The following is a 26130-nucleotide window of genomic DNA, read 5'->3' on the forward strand; positions in this document are numbered from 1 at the left end:
AAATACCCTCGTTTATCGCGTGAATCGGGACGACTTCTACTCCAACTCTTCCAGCAGGATGTGCAGGTGTTCAGGCGATAGGTGTCTGCTCTCTGGTGGGTGGTATCGAGGTGGCCGGTGAAACTCGATGCAGTAGCCATGGGTAATGGTCTTTAACACCCACTGGTCTGATGTAATCCCCTCCCAAGTGTGAATGAATGACAAGCGACACCCGACCGGGGAGGGATAGGAGGGGACCCGAATAAGCGAGTCACATTGAGGTGGAAGCTGGGGAGCCACTTGGGGTACAGTTCTTGCCTCTATGAGGACCCTCTATGTTGGTACTAGTTGTTAACAGAAGAGCCTTGGCTGGAGGACCAGGGGGTACCTCCTGAGCCATACTGTCCAAGGGGAAACCCGAAAAAAGATTGTCCACGAAAGGAACAGCAGGAGTTAGAGCCTCCACATTGGTGAAATGGCTTGGCTGTAATTTGGCTGAGAGATTTCAGCTTTTTGTGCTCCTTCGTCTCCAGGGCGTCATCGACAGCTTTACTAAAAAGGTTGGAGTCCTCGACCGGCTTATTAATAAAAGAGGCCTGAGTTTCTGGTTTAAAGCCTGAGTTCTTCAACCATGCCTCTTAAGTAAAGTCCCCTGGGCTAGAGTGTGTCCAGCAGTTTCAGCAGGAACCATGGTATTTTTTAAAATATTGTGGGTAACCGGTCTGCCCTCAGCCACGACTGCCAGCAGGCATGATCGTGTGAGCTCTGGGACCTCTTGAAGGCCCTCCTGGAGTAGGCCACATTGGATGTCGCTGTAGCCAGCCAGGAGTCGTATTGTTTGCAATCCTAGTTGAATAGGCAGCAGAGGTAGTGATTCATTTCCCGAGGGCATAAAGTTTCTTGCAATCTTTATCCTGAGGGGCTTCCGCCGTGGACAGTGGAACCCTTGCCCTCTTTCTAGTAGTTGTAACCACCAGGGAGTCAGGTGTGGCATGACCCTGTATGTACAAGGGGTCAGAAGGAGATGGGCGGAACAATTTTTCAACCCCAGGGTTGACTGCCCGTGTGAGGGACGGTGATAACAAAGAAGAAGCTAGGCGCTTCTTTATAGAAGTAAGGGGATTGCCCAACTTGTGGGAGGCTTCTCCTTGAGGATATTTTCAACAAAGTCACAGTCAGGGACTGCCTCATGTTGCAAAGTTGAAATGATCGGCCGCTCTCTTTAAAATGGCATTGAACAACATTTTGGTCATCCACAGGTGAGGGCTCCCTTTGTGGAGATGCAGAAGGTGGGTCTAGACAAACGATGTCCGGGTCAGTGGTGTGTGTAGGTGATAGCCAAGGCCCTGATCCTGATCCCAATCAGGAAATCCTCCTGGTAGCCTTGTACAGAGACGGGAAGTTATTGCACTTTATGTGGAATGGGGCAGGAGTCCTCTTCCCTAGGTCTCTTGGGAGCGATGTATTTGTCAGAGAAATCAATAAATTGGTCCACTTTGTCCATATAATATTCAAATCTCTACCTAGTCCATAGGAAAGATGCAGAAGTGTATGGAGGTGGAAAAGTTTGTCCAGAAGGGGGAGATTTTCCTAATAAGGCCTTCAAGAGAGGCTGGAGGACTTCGGAATACTCCTCAACAAGAGGGGGGGGGGGGGGTTCCCTTGTATTCTGCAGCGGCCAAAATAATAGCTGCAAGACTCACAGATTTTCAGTGGCTGAATGGCAGGTTTTGACACGCCTAATTGCGCCGCTGTCGATTCAACGAAGCCTTAGGTGCTTGTGCGTCATTGGATGGTGTTTCGGCGACCGTATGCTTTTTTGGGTGAACGCCCTTTCCAGAGGAATGCCCAGTCGCATGCCGCAAAGACGGTTACGGGGAGGGTGCCGAACCGCGATGTTCAGAAGGTGCCAAGTTTTTGGCGGCGCTGTTGGCGCTGCAAGCTTCTTCGCCGCTTCCGTCGAGGAGGCCTTGAGGGTTTTGTGTTTAGTTCTTTGTGGTGTGTGTGTGTGTGCCCCTGTCACCAGGGTGTGAACTCCCCATAACAGAGCTGGTAGCCTGCCCGTCGGGCATTGGGAGCCTAGAGATTCCACCGAACTGTCGATGGATTCCAATTCTGAGTCATGGCTGCTGATGGATTCCTCGCCATCTGCAGCGATGGCGCCAACAGGGCAATGGCTTTTGGCCTGCATCGCATAGGCCACCCACCGTTTAGTCCGCCTGTCCGCTAACGTTTTGGGATGAAAGAGCTTGAGACACTTTCATGAACTGTCATCGTGGTCTCAAGGTAGACACCGATTGCAACGGCGATGGGTGTCCTTCCACGGGAATTTGCAGTTACACGACGGACAACATTTAAAAGGTGTCCTCTCCATAGCAGAGGGTGACAGCAGCCAGACCAAATAAGGAAAGAGAAGGGAAAAGGAAATGCATTCTTGAAAAAGAACACACCCAGGTCCCCACTCTCCCTACTGTAAGTGCCTGGCCGGAGGGTCAAGGCCACATGGTCGACAGACATCGGACAGTTGTAGATGTCTTCAGTGGCAGGAAGCCCACGAGGCAGTCGAAAAGTGGTGTCATGATCTCTGCTTCCAAAAGGTCAGGGTTTTCCCAACTCCCTTGGAAGCAGATCCATAACCCAGGTTCCGAGTGCCAACCAGTCCCAATTGGGACCTTTTGGACCCAGTCCTGGCGCCAGTGGCACCAGGCTCATAAATATGCCCAGTCCCAGCGCTGGAAGCGCCGGGCTCATAATGCTTGGGTGGACTTACCTTCAGCAGACCATGCTGCTTACTTGCCTGCCAGTTGAGCCTCTGATCCTCTTCTGTTTGGAACTACTTTTCCTGTTGGGTGGGGCTGGAGCCACTCCCTAGATTCAGAACACTGGAACTCTTCTGGAAGGCAGGAACTCTTTTCTTACCAGGAACTCTTTTCTTACTTAGGCGTGGCTGTGGAAGGAGACACCTAAGCACTACAGGAGGCTATTTAAACCACACCCGGTGGATGAATCTTGCTTTGCGTTATTCTGCAACCTCTGCAGCAGAACGCTCATCGTGTCTTCTGCATCCGGTCCTGGGCCTAAGGAAAAAGGCTTACCATCCTGAATCCAGTCTTCAGCAACACCTATAAAGACAAGAAAGAACAGGTTAGCATTCCGGCATCTGAAAGGCAAAGGCTTACCATCCTGAATCCAGTCTTCAGCAACACCTATAAAGACAAGAAAGAACAGGTTAGCATTCCGGCATCTGAAAGGCAAAGGCTTACCTACTCTTCGTGCGCTCCGGAGGTCTTCACACTGCATTCCGGCATCTGAAAGACAAAAGTTTACCAACTCTTCGCACGCTCCGGAGGCCTTCGGCGCTGCATCCCGCATCTGAAAGACAAAACAAGGTGCGTTTAAAGACATTGGGGAACTTTAATACTCACGTGCCATTACTCCTTTCCACATCTAATCCAGTGGGTATTCCGGCACCCTGCAGCCGCTCCGAACTCGTACCTGCAAAATAAAAAGACAGTTAGAGCGCATAGTGAAGCAGGCAACAAGCGCTTACTTACGTGCTTCCAGGCGCTTCTATTCATCACACGGGCTCCATCTTCAACTCACTTCAGCCCGTCATCCGCCATCGCCGGAACCCTGCAAAACAAGAGACATCATTACTAAAGACTTTAAAGACATTTGAATGACTCGAAACTTACCGTTCGTGCAGTAAACGACGGACAGCAGTCCTCTGAAGTCAAGAGGCCTGCGCTACCTATCCAGTGAAGAAACTGGTTACAGCACCCTGCCCCGAGGCAGATGGAGAGCTCGGCATTCACTTACCTAAGACATCTTACTCTACACGTCAGGCATACAGTGCACAGAGGTCCAGCCCAAAGAGCCAACCGGGTGCTACACATCACCTTTGAAGATACGGTAGTCGCCCAGTCAAGACTGGCGCCTCTGCGAGAATCAGGTGAGCGTTACAAGTGGTAGTCGGAAGACTAGACTACCGTAGGTCGTGGGACAAGTGGGCAATATTAACTCTTGCAAGCTCCACATAAAATGACCAACTAGTTGCGGCGTCGACGCATGAGGGATTTTGGGTACAATGCACGTCACGTTAGGGACAGTGTTACAGTCACGTCCATGTCGATGTCCCCTTTTGATCTTCGAAAGAAAGATGCAATACTCTGCGATTACCACTAGATGTCAGACTACATGCACAGTATGTGATTCTAAGCAGATTCACAAGCATCAGAAATGTTTGATAACCGAGTGTTGTGTGATCGTATTACCTGCTCGATTCATTTTTCTAGTGTTTTGGGCCTATAATAGAGTATTTTTGTACTTCGCTGTCTGTTATGGACAATTCTCATAAATGCGCTAATTCCCTTCACCTTATAGACCCCCAGCAACTTTGCTGGATTTTGAGGACTTTTTTTTTACCTGGAAAGAGTGCAAGCGTTTTTTCCCCACTCTCATGTATTTTGATCTATGTTTTACTCTTGTGTTTGTTGATTATGGAGTTTTAAGATAACTCCATAGGCATCTTTCCATGTGTGTTACACAGCACCCTCAGTGCAGTGACACAGGGTTGGCTTTTTAGACTTCCCAAAGGTTTAAATACCTTCACTAAGATAAACTACTGTTTCCCAGAGACTGTAAGGTTAAATTGACTTTACCTATCTTTTTAAATTCCTAGACCCAGCACACACTTCCTTCCTAGAGTGTGCTGGAGGGGTTACCTAGTATCCCCTGTGTCGAAAAACTCATGTAGCAGTCAAATGCTACCCTTTTCTATCAGAATGGCTGGTGGCAGTGGTTTTACAACGAACTACCATGATTTTTTCCGACTGCGAACACCGGTAGCCAAAAATCACGGGAGCCATGTTTTTCAAGATGGCGCCTTAAGCCCCTTCGTTTAAACAGGTCCCGGTCTTCTTTTTTCGCCATTTCTTTTTGGAAAGGTCCTTCTAGTGTTTGTCTCTGCGCGCCAAACTAGGTTTGGTCCCTTTGTTTCTATGCCTTTAGCGGGCTTCAGGACTGAAGACCGGCTCTGGAGTGTCTGGGGTGGGCAGGAAGTGAGGAGGCGCCTGTAACGCTCACCTGATTCCCACGGAGGCGCCGATCTGTTCTGGACTGCTATTACCTCTTCTAAGGTGATGCGCAGGACTCGGCAGACGGACTGGACCGGACCCCCAAACCTCGCCTGTCTGGCCCGTAGAAGAATCCTTCTGTAGATGGAAAAGGGGATTAACTGTCTGCTGGATAATGTGTCGGATTCCCCCCCTTTCACACTCCTCAAACCCCCTCCGCGATTCCCCGTAGAGTCTCACCTTAGAGTCTGAAAGGACAAGCTCTCCATCCTGCTTCCGATGCAGGGGCGCGTTGATTTCCATTTACTTCACTGGATCTCGGGTTTGGTGAGTATTCAACTCCGCTTGACTTTTCCGATATGAGGCCGTAAGTATTCAGTTGCAAAAGTTCAAGCCATAATTGTCTGTTGTCCTTTTCTCTATTTCAGATGTAGGTTGAAGAATCCGCGTAGAGGAATGGATTCGCCGAAGGTAACTCTGGTGAGTCTTTTTGATGGATGGTTCCCTTAGTGATCTTGCTTTCAACACTAATGCGTGTGTCTTTTTCCCCTTAGGGGCCGGGGTACGGCAGTGCCAAAGAAGCAGCGCCGACCCGAGGTGTGGAAAGATTGTCCCAACAAAAATCAGTTAAGTCTTAATGTGGAAGCATCAGGCCTTCCTCAATCTGTTCCTTCGCTCACCTTTGTTTTGTCTCTTTTTCTCCTTAGGCGCTGAGTAATGGTTCCGGACTCCGGATGGAGGTAGGTAAAGTTCAATTATTCACCTTTCTCTCCTTTTCAGGTGTTCCAGGTTGCAGGCGGGCGTGGCTGGAGCCAGGATGCAGGAGCAGACACGGTGAGCGTCCAGCTGCTAGATGCAGAACAACGCGAAGCGTGAACTGCTGTCTGGGAGTGGTTTAAATAGCCCCCAAAGTAGTTCCAGGTTAGTATTCTTCCTCAGCCACCCCCGATTGGTAAAATAGTCCCATAGGTAAAATAGTCCCTTTCAGACCTCAAGGAGGTCTGGATCTGGCAGCATGGTCTGCATCAGGTAAGTCCAGCCAAGCACTCCCATAATGAGCCTGGCGCCTATGGTGCCAGGACTGATGCCTTCTATGAGCCTTGCGCCAAAGGCGCCAGGACAATGTCCAAAGAGCCCCTATAAGGGTTTGCTGGCTCCCTCCCTGGGGACATGATGTCTGCTTTCGGGGACACTGGCCCTGAACTGGCTTCCTGGGAGTAGGCATGACAGCGCCCGAAACTCCCTGTGCTTAGTCTCCTCGGAGACCCAAATGCACTCTGGCGTGATTGGCCTGCTGAGTGAGTGGCAGCTAGGCTGGAAAGAGTGAGTCTCTTGGAGTGGAAAGCAGAGTCGACCACTGGAACGAAAGAACCTAAGACGAGCAAGAAGAGGACAGCTGATTCAACTCCTGGACCGTTGGTTTGCCCGGTGAAGCCCTGCTGCAGGTCTGAATTGCCAAATTCATCTAGACAGAGAAGCCCCTTCAAGGATGACTTCTTCCATTGAATTGGTGGGACCAATCAACTCGTAAGCCACCTGGATACCATTCTCGAAGCTGGTTAGGATTAACCAGGGAGAGGGACACCAGCTTGTGTGCTTGAATTACAGCTACTGGAACTGAAATGACTCCATTTAGTCCGCGACTGAGGCTCAGGAACAGTGAGATTTGCAGGAACTGCCAGGAACCAACATCTTCTGCTGCATCTTGTTCTTCGTATGAAGGTACTGTGCCAACCCGATTGAGAGAACTTACCTCTCGCAGTGAAAGTTCATGGAACTTTCCCAACTTGCAGGCCTAATCAGTTTGTGACCCAACATATGATTCTTTTTCATACAAACTACTACTGAGAACATTGGCAAAGACTTTACCGTTGACTTCAAGAACTGCTTTTTCCTATCCATTGACTTTGGCCTGGGCCTCTTGAACTGAATCGAGTCCTCTAGTGAACTAAAACTATTTGCACTGCCTAAGAACGTATTTGTGATTTATTCTGCTAACTTGTGCCTTTTTACTCCAATTGAAAGTAACGGCAATGCCATTTTGCTCCTATTTCAGGGGAGCCTCATTTGTTCAGAAACTTATTGGTCTGGTATTGAAGTGTGTGTTTATAATATTAAGTTTTCTCCTTCTAGTGAATGTTTTCTAAATGATTGCCTAATAAATTAATAAGTGTTTTACCAAGAAACCTTGAGTGTAAGTGTCTACTTGAACCACTGTGATTGTAAGACCTCTGCGTAACATCCTTTTACTGCTCACATTCCCTATTGAGATAAGCCTTGCTGCTCAGCTCACAAAACTGTGTAGTACAGACTTATACCAAAGAATGGTTTTGCTTACACCTGTAGTCCTAATTGTATGTGGTGGTCCCAGGAGGGTACTGCATGCAATTCTGCCTAACACTGTCTAAGCAGAATCCATTGTGTATTTCACTCTGTGGACTCATTGTGGACCCCAAACCCCAATCATCTCTCCTGAGACTAAGCCTAGACCACTGTTCACGCTCATCTTGTATGGGTTAGCTTCACCATCTCACTATAACTAGGGTGGTCTCCTGAAATCTGTCCACCAAGGAAGGATTTTAGAAATCTATCTTAACACAGACTATCAGTACTGGGAAACTGATAGTCTTTTTACCTGTTTGGGTAACTTTTTAACAGTGCACAAAGCATCTTACAAAAGTATCCCCACTGCACTGCATTGTATCACCTTAATCTTTTAAACTGGGAATTTTTGGTTTCTTTTATATGTGCCTAAAGACAAGCTGGTGGTGGCAGCAGACACATTAACCTATTTTTAGTGTGCACATTCGCGTTTATGGCTTCAAGCTAGTAAACGTGGCTAGTGCCCTAAAATGGCTGCGCTACGAGATCTTTTGCTTTTTCTTGGGCCATATTGCTTCTTGGCTTTCTTCCTGCCTTCCAAGGTCAAGAAATCCCTAATATGGTCATGTATTTGCCCGGGAAAGCTGCTGTTTTTGCAGGCTAGTACATGCCATTTGTGTGAGGACCCAGGAGGTGGATGGGACTGTCTGGTGCCAGACAATCAGAGAGTTGAGAGGGGTGGGTGGGGGGGGGGGAGTGAGTGCATGAGTGGAACTCCCAGTAGTCCCTGATTGGACCACTGCTGGCTATTTGAATGGTTCAGATCCTTACCATTGTTTGGACTTGCTTCCAGCGAGAATCTTGGATAAGAGGACGACTCCTGCAGCCAATTTCCACAGATCAGCTTTGGAGCCAAGTATCCTGTGTAGAAGAACAGTCAACTGAAGATCGGTAGATGACGCCTTGCTGGACTACCGATCTCCGAAGAACCTGAACAGCGCTTCAGCCCTTGAACTAGCGGGACCAACTAGACTATGGCACCTCAAGGATCCAACCATAACAACATGAGCAAAAGGCTAGGAGTTCATCTGAAGGCTTAACTTCCCTGTAAAAATTCAGGCCAGGTTCAAAATCAAAAAAGTATGGGTGTCCATAGAACTATGGAGGGAAAGTTGCTAAAAAGAGAAATCTTTCCTAAAAGGCAGTATCTTTATCACTGCGTCTAATATGATATGATCTGTTATTTATAATGCGCTTAATACCCAGGAGGTTTCTAAGTGCGGACCCGGTGATTGAATCTGTGTTGCTCCTTGTTGTCTTGTTTCTAAGGCAAACACGTTGCCCCTGAGCTATCCTCCCGAATAGGAACCATTGGTGAACAAACAGCATGAAGACCATTATCCCATTCACCCTATCTTGCAAATTAATAAAGAGCAGTTGTGCCTGTATAAATTCTAAAGTATGCATGTGGAACAAATTGTGAAAATTGTTTTACCTAAATCCTGACGGTCCTTTCACTTTGTTGCTGCCCATAACTGGTAGGACCAAGACCAAATACAGATCCTAGAGACTTTATGATCTGAATGTTTCACTTTTAAGATGCACCAAGACTTTTACTTAACTTGTATATGATTCAGAAATTAAAAGATTCTAGAACACCTGGACCAAACGGCTTTGCTTATGTGCTCCTAAAAAATGATCCAGAATCACGGTCAGAGATCCTGCTAGTTCCATTTTCAAAAGTCTGTGTGGCTGGTAGAATTCCAATTTTCTGGAAAAAGTCCCTGCTAGTCCCTATTTTCAAGACAGGAACTCCAAGTGACCCGGCTAACTTTAGATTGCTAGCTATGCTAGATGTTACCGGGAACATCGTTGCCTCCCTGGTGCTGAAAGAACTAATTGGGCGAACTCGAAAAAGATACTAAATAAGTTTCAAATGGGCTTCGTCTGATGGACTACCTGATACTGGAAACAAAGAACAAAGGAAACACATTTCTATGTCGCTATGGTGGACTTTAAAGCCGCCTTTGACATGGTAGACCAGGATAGGCTTTAGTCCAAAATGACTGGATCTGGTTGTTCAGATCAATTATTGCGTGTTGTGCAGGGATTCTACAAGAACACCACTGTTCAGGTCAAATTGGACAGTAGGGGCGCCATCACGCATCCCATCCGAACAAACAGGGGAGTGAAGACAGGGTTGTATGCTGGCGCCCCCTGCTGCTCAACATTTATATCTCAGACCTGCCGTCGCAACTAAAGTGCATGCATAATTGGCCTGCCTAAATTGTAGAGATTGTGTTGTGCGTATTGCACGCAGATTTAGTGCTGTGCAACTGCACTCTCTCTGGCGTTAAGAGGTCCTTAATAGGATTACAAGTGTACACGAAGCAAAATGCTTTGGTGATCAATTACGATAAAACCAAAGTAATGCATTTCTCATATAAAGAAATGACTATACCTAAATTTATAATCTCGGGTAACCTAATAGAAAGGGTTGCCAAATTTACATACTTGGGTATCCTGCTGACCACCAAAGGTGACTACCAGAGGCTTCTTGAGGAAAAGGCAGGCAGTGGTCTTGACAGCCATGATAGCGAGATTTGTGAATGAATGTGCAGGGTATGACTGGAATCTCAATGCTGTATGAACAATATTTTTGTCCAACTATTATACAGACTGGATACACTGTGTTGAACAAGTTACTTCTTACCTTGTAACGTTCTTTCGATGGGATGTTCCTCCGACGTATTCCTTATCTTTAGATATCACCTTCCAGCTTTCCTGGCCTGGGAAAATTTTTCTCTAGAGGGCGCTGCGCGTCGACGTCCGGCGAGTCGATGTCCCTCGACAGCCGCCGTATCGACGTCATCCTGCCTATAAAGGCCGTGCGCAGCGTCCACTGCTCAGTTCCGTTTTGTAGCCCACAGTATCTCTGTCTGGACTAGACTAATCACCCTGAAGGAGCGTAAGCTGCAACAACAAGGGAAGTAGAACTGCGGGGATGGATGGGAGGGTCGATAAGGAATACGTCGGAGGAACATCCCATCGAAAGAACGTTACAAGGTAAGAAGTAACTTGTTCTTCGAAGGGATTGTGTCCTCCGACGTATTCCTTTATCTTTAGCAGTATTCTATTATTGGAGGTGGGAGTACTGACTTCATGCTGCCTTTTACTGATGAATAGAGTGCAATACTGCCCTTCCAAACCTAGTCTCTTGACTGGAGGAGGAATCCAAGTTCTAAAATCGTGTAAAGGTATGGACGGACGACCATGTGGCGGCCGCACAAATGTCTTTAACCGGCACTCCTCTTTTGAGGGCCGATGAAGCTGCAATACCTCTGGTCGAATGAGCCCTAAGGTTTTGAGGGGGCTCTTTTCCTGCCAGTTTATAAAATTCCAAAATGGCTAGAATGATCCATCTGGAAATGGTCTGCTTAGTTATCAGTAACCCCAGCTTGTGACCTGTGTAGCCTACAAACGCCTGGTCTGCTTATCTTATCCTGGCCAGTCTACTGATGTAAAAACTTAAAGCCCTTCCAGGGTCCAGCCTGTGTAACCTCTCGTCCTCTTTCCCAGAATGAGGAGGAGGATAGAAAGATGGAAGGGTAATCTTCTGAGTGATATGGAATTCAGAAACCACCTTTGGGAGGAAATTAGGCTTCACTTGCAGGACAACTTTGTCTTTGTGAAAGATTGTATGAGGGGGTTTACAAGAAAGAGCTTGTAACTCGCTCACTCTTCTAGCAGATGTAAGTGCTATTAATAAAAGAGTTTTAAGGGTAAGAAATCTTAACGAACAAGAATGGAGTGGTTCGAAAGGTGTGCCCATCAGGAAAGTTAGGACTAAGTTTAAATCCCATAGGGGAACCTGGAATGGTCTTGGGGGATAAACGTTAGTTAGCCCCTTTAGAAACTGTATTACCAAGGGTAACTTGAAATAGGATGGTTCTTCCGCAGTGCGCTTAAAGATGGATAGCGCTGGGAGATAGCCCTTAATGGTGCCAAATTGAAGGCCTGAATTCGCCAAATAGAGTAGGAAGGACAAAACCATTGGTGTACCACATGAAAAGGGGTCGATATTCTTTTCTCTACACCAGCTGCAAAATCTGTTCCAACGGCAGCGGTATAAAGACTTTGTTGCTGGCCTCCTTCCCGAAAGCAACACTTCCATATCATCATCAGGGAGGTCCCAATCCTTGTACCTCAGCCTTTCAGAAGCCAAGCGTGAAGGTTGAGGGTTTTGATGTCTGGATGGAGAACCTGACCTCCCTTCTGTGAGAGTAGGTTCTCTCTGAGTGGAAGTCGAATTGGAGGGCAGATGGACAAGTCTAGAAGGTCCCGGTACCACGTTCTCCTGGCCCAATCGAGGGCAATTAGGATCATGGTTTTCCGGAATCTTCTCAACCTCCTGATCATTTGAGGAATGACAGGGACCGGTAGGAACACGTACAGAAGCGGAAACTCCCAGTCTACTATGAACGCGTCTCCCAGAGCTCCTCTCGGGGGAAATTCCCTTGAGCAGAACAGATCGCTCTTCCTGTTGACACTGGTGGCGAACAGATCCACCTGAGGGGTTCCCCAAAGGGCGAAGATCTCTTGAAGGACTTCCTGAGCTAGTTCCCACTCGTGGGAGACTGTGCTCTGCCTGCTCAGAGCGTCCGCTGTCAAGTTCTTCTCTCCGGCTAGGTGAACTGCCGATAGAGAGATTCCTTCTTGGATTGCCCAAAACCAGAGCTGCATCGCCTCTCTGCACAGGGGTAGTGATCCTACGCCTCCTCTTTTGTTGAGGTAATGCATGGCCACTGTGTTGTCAGTCATTATCAGGACATTCTTCCTTTGTACAGTTGGCAGGAACGCCTTCAGCGCAAGTCTGATGGCCCTCAGCTCTAACAGGTTGATATGTAGTCTGGACTCCGATGGAGACCAACGACCGCTGATGGTCAAGTCGTTGGCGTGGGCTCCCCACCCCATGAGTGAGGCATCCGTGACTACTGTTATCTCCGACCTGGGTTGCCAAAACTGTTCTCCTTTCAGAATGTTCTCCTGACTACCTCACCACTGAAGGTCTCGAGCCACCCTGTCGGGAACCTGAAGAAGATCTGTCATTCTTCCTGAGAATTGTGACCACTGAGTCCTCAGTGCCCACTGGAGGGATCTCATTCTCAGGCGAGCCTCTGGCACTAGGAAAATGCAGGATGCCATGAGGCCTAGCAACCTCAAAAAGTCGAAGGCTGGGAGACGTTGGGCATTTTGGAACTTGGTAACCATCTGTAGAATATCTTGAGACCTCACCTCTGGTGGCGAGGCTTTTCCCAGGGAAGTGTCCAGGATCGCTCCGATGAACTGGAGTCTCTGCGATGGTATCGTCCAGGTAAGGGTAGACGTGAATCCCTTCCCTCCTTAGACTTGCCGCCACTACCGACATTAACTTGGTGAAGACCCGCGGGGCAGAGGTCAGCCCAAATAGCAGCACTCGAAATTGATAATGAGAGTTGCCAATTGCGAACCTCAGGTATTTCCTGTGTTTGAGATGGATAGGGACATGGAAATGAGCGTCCTGAAGGTCCAGAGATACCAACTAGTCCTGGAACTGAAGGGCCTGAAGGATCTGAGAAAGAGTTACCATCTTGAATTTGTCTTTCCTGAGGAATTTGTTCAATTCTCGCAAGTCCAAGATGGGTCTCAGTCCTCTGTCTTTCTTTGGAATGAGAAAGTAAGGGGAGTACCAGCCCTTGTTCCTCACCGCTACAGGTACCGGTTCTATGGCACCTTTCTCTAGCAGGTCCAAAATTTCCTGCAAGAGGAGCGGATCTGGAGCTTTCTGAGAGCTGATCCCCGGTGGATGACTGAGGTATGCGTAGGAGAGGCAGGCAGTAACCTTGGGCAACTGTTTCCAATGCCCAAGCATCTGACGTGATAGCCTGCCATTCCACCAGATGTTGTTAACCTGCCTCCTACAGGTGTCCTCTGAGGGAAGTCCTCAGAGTGGTTTTGGGGCAGCTGATGCAGATGCCGGTGGTAAAGAGGCACCTGCTGTTGCTGCGGCTTTTGAATATCTACCCCGTCCACCTCGGGTAGTTCTTCTTTGTCCCCTTTGAGCCGGTCGTCCTCTACCTCTTCCGAATGCGGAGTAGAAGCGTAAGGACTTGCCCCTCGCAGAGGTTCCTGTGGGACGAAAAGGTGTCTGACGGGTTGCAGCGCCTAGGGATTTTGCTGCTGCTTTTGATGTTTGCAGTTTTTCTAAACGGTCATCCGCCTTTTTCCCAAACAAAGAAGAGCCATCGAATGGCATGTTCAAGAGCCTGGCTTGCACATCTGGGGCAAAACCAGACTTTCTCAACCAAGCGAATCTCCTGGTTGTTGTACTTGCCGCCATTGCTCTGCTGATACTGTCAGCCGAATCAATGCCCGTCTGGAGGGATTCGCACATAGCGTCTTTACCGTCCTGTATGATATTTAGGAACGCCTCCCTTTCTTCTCCCTCCGGGATGCAGTCAGCCGCTGTAGAAGCACACTCCCAAAGTGTATGGCTGAATCTAGCAAGGGTGCAAGTAGCATTCACAGATTTTAACGCCATGCTACATGCCGAAAAAACTTTCTTTGCCATAGCATCATATTTCTTATCGTCCCTGTCCTGTGGGACGGTAGGGTAAGCAGTCTTGACGTCAGTAGAATATGCTGCCTGTACCACCAGACTTTCTGGGGATGGGTGTTTTGACTAAAACTGCGGGTCTGCAGAAGATACCCTGTATTTAGTAGACAGTTTTTTATTTACTGCCGGGACGACATCTGGGGTTTCCCAGTTCGTTAAAATTTTCCTCTGAAGAGCTTTATGAAAGGGCACTACAGGATCCTCCTGTGGACCTTTGTCCAGAACATCCGTGAGGTCATCTTGTTGGAAAGCCTGTGAAGGTGTTGACCACCCCATAAATTCTGTGATCCTGGCCATTAAGGCTCTATAGGGGGTTTCAGCATGCTTCCCCCGGGTCTGGCCTAGCAAACTCCACCTCAGGGGAAGTGTCTAACCCACTTGCCTCATGTAAGGAATCATGGAGATCCTTTAACCTGCGTTCTTCTGAGGATAACTCCTCTCTAACTGGGGTTGCAGGTCCCTGCAACTCAAATGTGTCTTCCTGTTCAGATAGTTCTCCCTCTTCCATAATTGAGGACATAGTTCTCAATTGTTCTGAACTCACAAAGGGTGTAAAACCCATCTCCAAGGCAGAGGGTGCCAAACTTGTCATAATCGGCCTCGAAAACGTCGATGTCGTCGACGCCGAAGGCTTTGGGCGTGGCGTCGAAAACAAAGGCGGAGGCCTCGAGGTCCTCGATAGAATTGGGATTCTGCTCGAGGAAGTCTACAATCTCGACGCCATCGTCATCGAGGACCTGGGGATAGCCACTGGGTGCGTCGTAACCGTAACTTTCCTTGGCGTCGACGCCGGTGTCGAAGATGGCGTCGAGTCGACAGACCCGTGTGTCGAAGGTCCCTTCGACAACGGCGTCGAAGACACCGACCTCGGCGTCGACGGAACCTTCGAAGAAGGTTTTGAGGTCATAGCTTTACTCGAGGGTTCGTGACGCGCTCGAGAAGCTTCCTTCGCCGGGTACTGCGACTCGCGGCATTTTTGACCTTTGGGTCTTTCGACCAGAGCATCGCTCTCGGCAGTCTTCGAGGGGGTCGAGACCGCTTTCTCGAAGACGCCCATCATATTTTTGCGGAATTCCTCCCATTCAGCCCGGGAACTATGTTTCGTGGGGCAAGGGATTCTTTTTGGCGAAACAGAGGAAGAGGAAGACGGAGAAGGGGATCTTCGACGTCTCCTCTTCGAGTGCTTCGATCTCGAGGAGTGATGGGACCCACTCCGAGACCTGGAGCGTGAATGGTGACGAGGAGATGAATGTCTCGACTTCATCGAGGAAGAAGACGCTTTTGAAGTCTTACCTTTCTCCAGCTTCCCCCTACGCTCCTTCAGGGCCTTAGCTGTCATGGACATACAGTCCTCGCACTCCGAACAATGGTGTTCAGCTCCCAAACACCACAGACAAACTCTGTGAGGGTCAGTCAGCGACATCTTTTTCCCACAATCTCGGCATTTTTTGAAGCCGGACCGAGGGGTCGTCGGTTCCGACGAGGAAGCCATCGAGTACGGATCGAATATCTCGAGGTAAATAGGATAAATAGTCTACGAAACTGAGCAACGGTATTCCGAGGCACTGAGTAAGCGCGGAAAAACGGAACTGAGCAACGGACGCTGCGCGCGGCCTTTATAGGCAGGATGACGTCGTTGATACGGCGGCTGTCGAGGGACATCGACTCGGTGGACGTCGACGCGCAGCGCCCTCTAGAGAAAAAATTTCCGAGGACAGCAAAGCTGGAAGGTGATATCTAAAGATAAGGAATACATCGGAGGACACAATCCCTTCGAAAGAAAGATTTGAACTGGCTAAAGGACCTGGAGGGAATGTTCTGGAGGTGAATATTGGGGCTAGGCCCCAGCGTTTCTCTATAACTGTTAAGACTGGAACTGGGCCCGACTCCACTCCCTGCAATGGCATTAAAAAGAATGGGTGTTCTATATCAAATCTCAAACAAAACCTATGTACCCTTCACCGAAACTACTGGGAGAAGGAGCCATTGGAAGGACTACTAATACATTTGCACAGGCGGTGAACCAAACGTTTGAAAAATTGGATTGGAATCCGGATTGGGATCTAGACTATCAAACCTTTAAAAAAAAATGTGTGACTAAATTAGAAAGATTGGACTAGTGCGCTAACTCATCGCATTTGACAAAATTAAAATGCTACCAAGAAATCAAAGTAAACCCACACATATAGGGTACCAAAGAGCTACCCAACACTGTGCCCGGCTCCCACCCTGCAGCGGGTGTTAATGAGAGTCAACAAACTGCCAGTGTTATCGCACATAGGCTCAAACTTGGAGTGGGTCAAGACGAACAAACATGCTGTGTGTGCAAAGTGAAAGGGATAGAGGAAAAGGCACAACATGTATTGACTGAGTCGTAAACTTGGGCAGCTGTATATGAATGGTATGAGCCAAATTGTTTGTTTATAAATGATCGAATGGTACATTTGACCGAATTCGGCCAGTAAAATTCGATCAATTAAAAAACATACCGAACATGTGGAGAAGAGGTTGCAGGGGTGACCCTGCTCCCGATGTTTGATATTTTTGGCCTTGGGGGGTGGGGAAGTTGCAGGGGTGTCCCCCTGCTTCCTCAACATGGGAGGCAGGGGACCGAACAAAAAAAGAGAAGGGGCCCTGCGGCGTCGGAAATGACCCATTTTAGAGGGCCGAATCTGATGCCGCTGGGGTGCAGAGGACGTGGAGGCGAGCATATGGGTAAGTAGGGGAAAGTGGGTGGGGCCAGCTGCATTTCCGGTTCATATTGATTGGGGTTGTTTGTTCGTTTGATAATTGTTCTAATGTCAGCAGATTTATTGTGCACAGTTCACCGCAAACAATCAGACGAACAAACAACCCCAATCAATATGAACATGCAGCGTAGCTTAGTTCACAATTATCAAGGCTTAAAGGGAGAAGCATTCTGGTGCTGTTTAAGAACTGAAATCATTTGCGCACATTGCACTCTACAATGTTTGGAGGAAGGTAAAGGAACTTATGAAATAGTTAAATTGAATATTGATGATTAAGATGTCTTGGGGGAATAGTACACGACTGCTTAGGTTATCGGCCTCGTCGATACCCGGAGTTGCGCTATGAAGCAGAACCGAGTTTCCCGTTAGACGGAGCATTAAATCTTGAGCACTGATACTAAATTGTAGTACTTGCAGCTTATATTTGAATTTGCGCTATCATTTGAATTTTATATAGATAGGATTTGTTTTAAATTGTAGACCGCTTTAATTTTACTTAGCAAATTTGCACATCTATTACAATAGTTTAGTGATTGCACTTTGCACTGTGCAATTGCCTACATTTCCCGAGATTCCTCTGGGACACACACCAGTGTGACGAGATTGGGTCGCACCACTGGCTTTAACTGGCCTGCGTAAGCACAAGGCGCTCACTCAAAGCCTGTTTTAGCCTGTTTCAGCCTGGGTCGGCGGGAGATGCTGACGGTTTTGAATTACGTCTACTAGCATTTAGAGCCCTTCACACGGACTCAAATCTTACTGTAGCAAGGTATGTGAGAAATCATAGATGGGGTGACGGGGGGTTTACATACGACACTCTCCTCTTGAAGGAGCTAGATAATGCTCATAGTGATTTCTCTCTTAGAACTTTAAATAAAATCAGGGAACTAGGCATTGCCAAGCCTCTGGTGAAAATTCAGGCAGTGGAGGGAAATATAGATATATTGAGTTTTAAGGCAGCCCTTATTAATGCAAGGTCTGCCTGTGCTCATGCTACACTACTGAAATAGCAGAGCTTATTGAGGAGCATGACTTGGACTTATTGCTTATCACCGAGTCTTGGTTTACAGAGGCCTGCCAGAGCTTTTTCCACAAATTAGTTTGAGAACTATCTCATAAAATGTATAAACCGGGTAGGCAAAAGGGGAGGGGCATAGCAGCCATTCATAAGCTGCCCTACAGATTAAACACTTGAACATCCTTGAATGGGGGATGGTGCCAAGGTAGGGCATCTAACATTTAATCTTTTTACAAGAGCCTCTATTCGTATAGTATTGGGATATAGACCACCTGGCTCAAGTAGCCAATTTTTGGAGAATCTGAATTCCTTTTTAACTACTGTAGGGAGCAAATACAAGGAGATATTACTAATGGGTGACGAATATCTAGTAATCATGGATTATATCCACTAAGGACACAGCCTTCTCACATAAAAGCCCACTGCCTGGATGTACTCATAGCAAGAGGCAATTATGCCTCTCTGACGGGGACCATGCCAATCCATTGGTCGGATCACTTTTTACAGTTCTTTACCTTGATCCTGCCTAGGGGGGATAAGGCCAGTATTAAGGAAGACTGTTTGTTTTCTCCCAGAAAATTAAAGACCTGGATAGGATCACTGGCGCGAAAGTTAAGGACGCACTTGCCTCCACTGACATTCTGTTTCTGAGTGAAGAATTCCTCTCTGTAGGAGCTTTGACCATTGACGCTATTTGTTCCAAGTCGGCACCCCTAAAACCTAACCCAAGGACTTCTAAACCCTGGCTCATAGAGAGATTAATTCCTCTACATAAACTGGGGAGTCAAACAGGTTGAAAATGGCAAAAGGAATACAATTCAGAGACAGCCTATAGGGCAAGAGGTGCTTTGACCTGCTATAAACAAGCTTTTATCCAAATAAACAAAGACTGCAAGTAATACGCCTAGAGAATATTTTTATATTGTGTCTAAACTTTGTCAACCTAGCTGTGAGGTTGCACTGATTGAATCCTCTTTTTCCCAGGCTAATCTTTTTAACTCGTTTTTCATTGACAAAATTGAACTTAAAGCAATCGCAACTAAAACCCAGGCATCAGCTTTGATTTTGTCTAGACTGGCTACCGCCCAACCCCCAGTGGAATCAACTGATTTACAGATGTCGAGCTTGTTGCTGACCTTTGATTTTCATCAGGTATCTGAAAATGAGGTACACTTTGATTGAGGTATTGAAACCTAACAATGACTCTTCCTGCTTACGCAGCAAAACGCTTGTCGTTGGAAATAACTTACTTTGTAACTAGGTTTGTTAACAAATCCCTGACTCATAGGACAGTCCCTCAAAAACAAAAGCATTCTATAATTACACCTCTATTGAAAAAAACCTACTTTGGACCCACAGATTCTCCAGAATTATTGACCTGTTGCAGGTCTTACATGGCCCACAAAGATCCTCAAGAAGGTAGTCACTGGTCAGTCGCAGGAATTTGTGGAGCAGGAACTATTGCTGGACACTTTTCAATCAGGTTTCAGACCTAGGTTTGGAACCGAGACTGCCTTATTGTCCATTCAGGATGATTTATTAGAGGCCACGGATCAAGGTGAGCTCTCCCAGTTGGTGATGCTAGACCTATCTGCGGCCTTTGATACGTGAACCTTCATATTTTCTTGGAGCGCCTGCACGTGGTGGGCAAGTTCTCTGATAACGCCATTAGCTGGTTTGAATCATTCTTGACAAATCGTCGACAGCAGGTTAGGCTGTGTGAGTTTTTTTCGGCCTATTAAGATGAGTTGTGAAGTTCCAAAGGGATCCTCCCTTTCACCTTTATTGTTTAATCTGTACTTGCGTCCCTTGCTGGCGATTGAGACGTCGTGTGATTATTTTCCATTCCTATGCAAATGATGCTCAAATCATCAGGATAGTCAATTTTGATGAAGCATTTATAAAACTCAATAAGTGCCTAGATGAAATTAGTGAATGGATGTCTGGTAATCAGCTCCAGTTGAATGCAGCCAAGAGCGAGCTCATTCTGTTCGGACCAAGACATCTACTTTACTCTGCTAAGGAACTGCCTATTCCGACCCTCCTAGGGACCAATCTTAGGTTTGTTTCTAACGTTAAGAACCTGGGCTGTGTCTGGCAGGACAAACTTGGCAGTGAAGGCCAGGGTGGAGCCAAGATTCAGGCAGTATATTATTCTCCGAGACTTCTACGGAAGGTACTTCCTTATATTCCTAATGATGATCATGCTTTTGTGTTAGGCACCTTGACAAATGCACATTTGGACTATTGCAATAGCCAGCTGATGGATATTCTGCTTACACAAGTACAGAGGCTTCAAAGAGTCCACAATGCAGCAATTAGATTGATCTTTAGGTTGGGCAAAACAGCCCATGTTTCCCCCCCTCTCATTGCGCCTTGCACTGGTTAGCAGTGGAAGATTGCATTAGATTTAAGGTGGCTTGCCGTATATTTAAATGCTTTAACGGCTCAGCCCCAATATATTTGCAAGGTAAGATTCAACGCTACCAACCATGGAGAGGCCAACGATCCAAGTACTGTTTGCTTTTGTCCATTCCCCCCTCATCCTGTATAACAAGGGGAGACAGACAATTCGCAGTCTTTGTCCAAAACTGTGGAACTCAATTCCCAGAGAAATTAAGACACTCAAATCACTATCAGTTTCACAAGACATTGAAGATGTTTCTGTTCAGACAAGGGTCTTTCTTTTGTAGATTTTTCTGTGCCCCTGTTCCTGGGCTTTGTTGTGCTTCGCATACATTTGTTGTTTCAGCTGCACCGCTATACGGTTTGGTCCGTCATGTGCGCTATATAAATGTACAAATACAAAATACAAATACAAAGTATTAAGCATGGTGTTAATGTATGAATGTATCATTCTGCTTTTATTCAGGTAAAATTATTGATTAAGAGCGTGGTTTTAGGATTTTGTCATTTTTACCAAAATATGTGTATTGGTAATGTTATAGTATATTTGTGTAAATATAAAAAGTTCTTAAGAATTAATAATAAATAAAATAAAATACACATTTTATATGATGTCAGGCGTTAGGGAGTTTTTCAAAAGTCACTATCTGTGACAGGCCTACTGAAAGCTGCGATAGTCAGTAATGTGTGGCAGACAACTGCTTGTAGTTTTCTCACTTGAAATGTTGTTTTAAAGAAAAAAGGTACACATAAAATCTAACTAAGCCCACTCTACCAGGGAATTCCCTACCTAGTCTATGGTCTATTGTAAAACTCCTAGCATATGCAAAACTGCCCCTCACAACAGAATAATTAAACAAAGCATAAACAACTTAAATCAAAAATTACCACAACAGAAGGGACGCTGGAGTGCAGGAAGAGCAGATTTCACCTGCAGGCTCTGATTTGGCCCTGTGCTCACAAACCCTGTTTGGCTGTGACTGCATAGGAAGAGTCTAGAAGCAATTGGCAGTCTTTCCAGGTGCGCCTAATTGCTGTGAATGAAGAGCTGAAGCTGTGCGTTTACCCGAAGCACGTGTGCAGAGGTAAGCCAAGGGGATCTTACCTCTGCACACGTCAAAGTTCAGATGGGCCACTGGTTCAGAGGTTGGAGGTCGGGCAGGAAAATGCAGAAAGAAGCAAAAAACACAGTGTTCAGAGTACTAGAGTCCAGGAGGGATCCCCTAGTGTTACAGGTAAGTATAGTTGGTTGTTACAATTTGACTCATGAAGGTTAGGGTGACCCCTCTGAATGGGTGCCCCACGGACGCGGTTTTACTGCTGAGAGTACAAGGGTTGTCCGCCAAATTCCCCCAAATGTTACTCTATGGAGACCTGAGGAGTAGTAAGATGCAAGCTATTCTGCAGGCCCCAAAGTCACAGAAAAACACAAGTAGTCCCCAGGTGGTTTTTACCGGGAGTGAACAGTACCTTTGAGTGAAGGTTTTGCTGAAGGACAGTTTCAGAGGTGAGGCGACAGCAGACCCGGTCTCTGGTTCTTCAGTCTTAGCGACTTGGAGAAGTGGACTTTGGTGGATCTGGCAACAGCACTCGTTCAGGAACATGTCCAGCAATGGATCTTCATGGCGATTGTTTGTTATTGACTTCTACAGGCTCGGTGGGCAGACGGTTGTCGCAGCGTTCAACTCTACTCAGTTTTTCGCCTCTGGTGAGGGGACTCTCTGGAGCTGGCTCGAGTTGTTGCAAGCTTAGGATGCCCACAAAACAGACCAACAAAAACGCTTCTGGAGATGTTGCAAAGCTGTGCAGCACAGGATCCCAGGCATTGGTGGATTGCAGCCCTGGGGGTCGCAGCTCTACTGGGGAGGGCACAAACAGTAGCTTGTCTCAAGATGGATTAGGCCCACCAATCTATGGGAGGAAGTAGTCTTCTTAAGATCTTCCCTGTCAATTGGGGTGATAAGGTCCGGACATCAGATGCGCCTCAACAGGATCTTGTGGTCGTTGCAAGTGCTGGCGACATCTTTGTCTTCATCTACGGTATCTTCTTGTTCCAGTGGTCGACTCTGGGTTTCTGCTCCAGGACTGCAGAATTTATCCAGCAACACCAGCTGAGTCCACCAATCATGTCCCAGGCACAATTCAACCTCGGGGGTGGCTGAACAAGTGAGATAGCCAGTCTCCTAGTCTGAACTCGTTTCAGCCAGTCACACTGCAGGGCGAGAGGCAGGGGAGTTTCGGTTGACCTACCCCACTTCCGGTCCTGACAGGCACTCAGGGAACCTTTTGCAGGCTTTCCATGTGAAGCCCGGCGAAGACTAAGACAAAGGGACCCTCCCACTGCTAGCATGGTAGAAGGACAAGGACAGGCTATCTAGTTCAGGTCTTAAAAAATAAGGCCAGTATTTATGTGTATATTGTGTGCTTTATGTACCTTATTGGAGCTGTGATAGCAGCCTCTGATAAAATGTACAAAAAAAGTGGTGTAGAAAGTACACTGCTACCAGCCTGAATAGATGGGTTTGTCACAGTAACAAAATGTTATTGGCGAGGCGAGAAAAGGTACACCGTATCCCCTCATCACTCCACATAAGGTGGTGTGTGCTGATCTCACAAAAGAAAATGCAGGTAGGATACAAAGTATCCCCCCTGCCCTGGTAACTGCAAGGGTTTGTCAGGGAAACAAAGGGCAACTGAAGAAGCAGCTCTAGGAACTTCTGACAACATGGCACAGAAGGTGCTGTGTGTTTTTCCATTAAGAAGTAGATGCCTAAAAATTGGTGGAAAGCTTAACTCCAAAAAGAAATCCCCCAAAAGGTTCCCTAGATCAGAGTAAAAGAGAAGGTGAGTGCAGAAAAAGGTTCCCATTTACCCAGGAGAATTAGACAAAAAATCCAGGTGACCAGCAAAAGGTGCTGGGGGACTCGCAAGGAGTGGGGATTTCACACAAGAGGAGAAATCTACTGCCCGTCACAAAAGAACCATGCTGACTCTAATATCAGTTCAAGGGTGTTTATTTAAAATCTCAATCGTCAGAACGGCAAATTCGTCTCTTCAATCTCTTGGGGGGTTTTAAGGGACGGGGGGGGGAATATTGGTGCTAGGGCCGTCCCTTTCCTCTCTCGACTTGCCCAGGGTTTGGGACCACACCTCAGACATTCCTACCGGGTTGTTAGTAGTCTACTGATCGGTAACCACTCTCACTACAACTAAAGGTGTTCTCCCTAAATCGTTGGTTATCCGACACCCTAGGGAACTTCCAACTCTCCATCTCCTATCAATGGTTAGTTGCTGGGAAATAGGGAATGGTGCTTTCTTTCACCCAGCGCCACGTACGCTCCTTCCACCACCTCTCACTCCAGACCCCTCGCTGTACAAATCCCTTCAAACTGTTCTCATCCCACCACATCATTGTCCCTTCCAATCTCTCACTCCGCCTTTCCACCTCCACCCTTCGATCTTATGTCTGTTCCCACTCCTGTTCTTATAATGACTGGTATCTCCCCACCACTCCTTCATCTCTGTTCCCTCCTTCCTCTCGCTCTGTTTCCCCAACTCCTACTATTCCTCAAATCACTAACTTTCTCTACCACCTTCCAATTACTCAGGGATATCGTGCCCTGCACACCTTCTGTACTAGCCCTTGTATAACCCTCAGGGACTCCCAGGGATATGGTTCCCTGCTCACCCACAGATATGGTGCCCTGCTCACTCTTCTCCTAACTTCCACTCTACCATTAATCTCCTTTGCTCGCTACTCCCCCACCTTCTACCTCTACTCCCAACCACTACTACTTTCGCCACTATTACTAGCCCCATCTACTACTCACGCTCCCCTCACACAAACACTCCACAGACCTTCTTAACAATATCCTCTGCACTCCAAAACGCTATCACCTTCACTGGTCTTCTGACGACATCCTCCTCCTTCTCCTGTCCTCACCCAACTAACCCACACTTGCCCTTTCTCACACACTTCCTTAAATACCCACATCCTACCAGGATTGGTCACTTACCTTAACCAATAGCTTACCTGGATCCAGGGGGTGATACAGGGAAAGGCCAAGGGAGGGCTTAAAAGGGCTAGCATCATGGGGCCTTTAATTTTTTATAATAAATCCCTGGCGGGTTAGTGGCAGCGTTTCTGCGTGGGTTCCAGCCGACACGCTCCTTTGCTGGCCAGTGTGGATTAGCGCTGCACCCCTTTGATGCCGTGCTTCCCTTTTCTCCATCGCTTGCCGGTGTTGTGAAGCTTGGAGGCACACTGAAAGGGATGTCCACACTGCCTCGTGGTTGCCGGCGTTCCGCTGTTGTGGCCCAGAGGCCTCCGTCGCTGTAGGTAAGGAGGGATGGGAGGGGGCCTGCCCACACAGACACCAGTGGGGTTAGGGTGGGGTGCCTCCCCCTTTTTCTGACAGGGCCACTGAGCTGGCCCCATCACACTACCCTAACATCAAGTATACTGTAATACTACCTTGGTATGTCTACCTATCTCCCCTAAGCGTTGGCTTTGATATCTTAACCAGGTTTACCTCCAGGTTAGCCAAGAAAATCTTCAGGAATGCATGGCTGCCTAGGTTTCGGTCAGTAACCCATATCCTGAACACAGGACTGGGAGATTCCTCCCAACTATGTCCAGACTTCTTTCGGATACTTACTTCAGGCGGGCGAATAAGTCGCAAGAAAATATGGTTACAACAGTACACGCATAAGACGGTCTACCTTTACCTGTGTTTCTGCTTTTTGCTCAAAAGAAGTTGAGCAACCGAGGCACAGGCTTCTGCCTCTTTGACTGCATCCCGAAGCCTCCGGTAAAGATCATTTTCCGGGTACTTTCTGTCTTCTGCATCTTCCATCATCACTTTGAGCTCAATTACATCTGTAAAAGAACATCAGCATTAAATTACATTATGAAAGTGTCCCTCTGGAGTCCTGAAACATGTCAAAATTTCACGTGAAGAGCTCTGCAAAGAGCTTCATCAACTCCCATATGCTTAGCCAAGAATACCCAAAAGAAATACTGTAAACGTGGGTAACACTGGAGTACGGGCATCAAGCCAGTAGAAATTGCAAATTCCATATGGTGCACAAAGCTACCAATTTAATGAACAGGAAATGTGTTTTTGTACTACCTCAGTTCATGGAAATCCATGAAGAGGTGATGAAATGTGTAAGGGCCCGCATGAAGTCCAAACAGTACAGCTACACCTGCCAAGACCATGCAAGTCTTTTGGGATAAAATGGGGCACGGATCAATGGTGAGGTTGTAAAGTAGAAATAGCGACGGAAGAGCTCGGGACAAGTCTGCTACCATTAACCTGGATGATGCAGACTACCGGAAGTGCATTACTGGCAAGCAAACAGAACCCAGTGCGGGTCGATGAAACATGGCTAACACCTGCACAATAACATCACATTGCACAAAGGACATTGCAATCACGATTTCACTAACCTGAATCTTAACATCGACAAAACCATTGAAAAGCAGGATGGTATTGCATAAGTCACGCTTCTAAAGCTGCATTCAGAAATCAAATATGATCGTATTATTGTCATCAATGACCAACTATATGTGGTAAAAATATATTACTTACCTCTCGGTACTGTTCTTACCGATGGACATTCCTGCCACGGATTCCTCATCTATGATATCCCTATCCAAGCGCAGCTGTTCTGCAGAAACGGTTCTGCCGCCGGGGGCAAAGTGCGGCTCCATGTCGGTTCCATCCGGCACCACTACCTGCCCCGCGCCCGATAGGAAGTCGCGGTCAGTATATATAGCGGCACAGCGCCCCCTGGCCTCACTTCCACCTTTTTTCTCTAGCACTCGGAAGCCAAGAGACCATATATGTCATGCCTGTCAAGGCTCTTCCCCCTGGTCCAGCGAACAAGCCCGCATTGATGGAACTGCAAGGGAGACATTAT

General features: G+C 47.2%; 1 protein-coding gene across 8 annotated transcripts in view; it reads right to left on the reverse strand.

Annotated features, from left to right (window-relative positions):
• The window catches only part of KDM5A (lysine demethylase 5A), a 1841472-nt gene that overhangs the window by 772296 nt on the left and 1043046 nt on the right, over positions 1-26130 (reverse strand). For all 8 annotated transcript variants that reach the window (XR_011281783.1, XM_069628595.1, XM_069628593.1 and 5 more), the window contains one exon: positions 24934-25084. Coding sequence is in view for 7 of the 8 variants with exons in the window: in XM_069628595.1 (XP_069484696.1) it covers positions 24934-25084 (151 nt within the window). In the remaining variant the exon portion in view is untranslated. The remainder of the gene's footprint in view (positions 1-24933; positions 25085-26130) is intronic.

This window comes from Ambystoma mexicanum, chromosome 12 (genome assembly GCF_040938575.1).
Source record: "Ambystoma mexicanum isolate Mex_15411 chromosome 12, UKY_AmexF1_1, whole genome shotgun sequence".
Lineage (NCBI taxonomy): Eukaryota > Metazoa > Chordata > Amphibia > Caudata > Ambystomatidae > Ambystoma > Ambystoma mexicanum.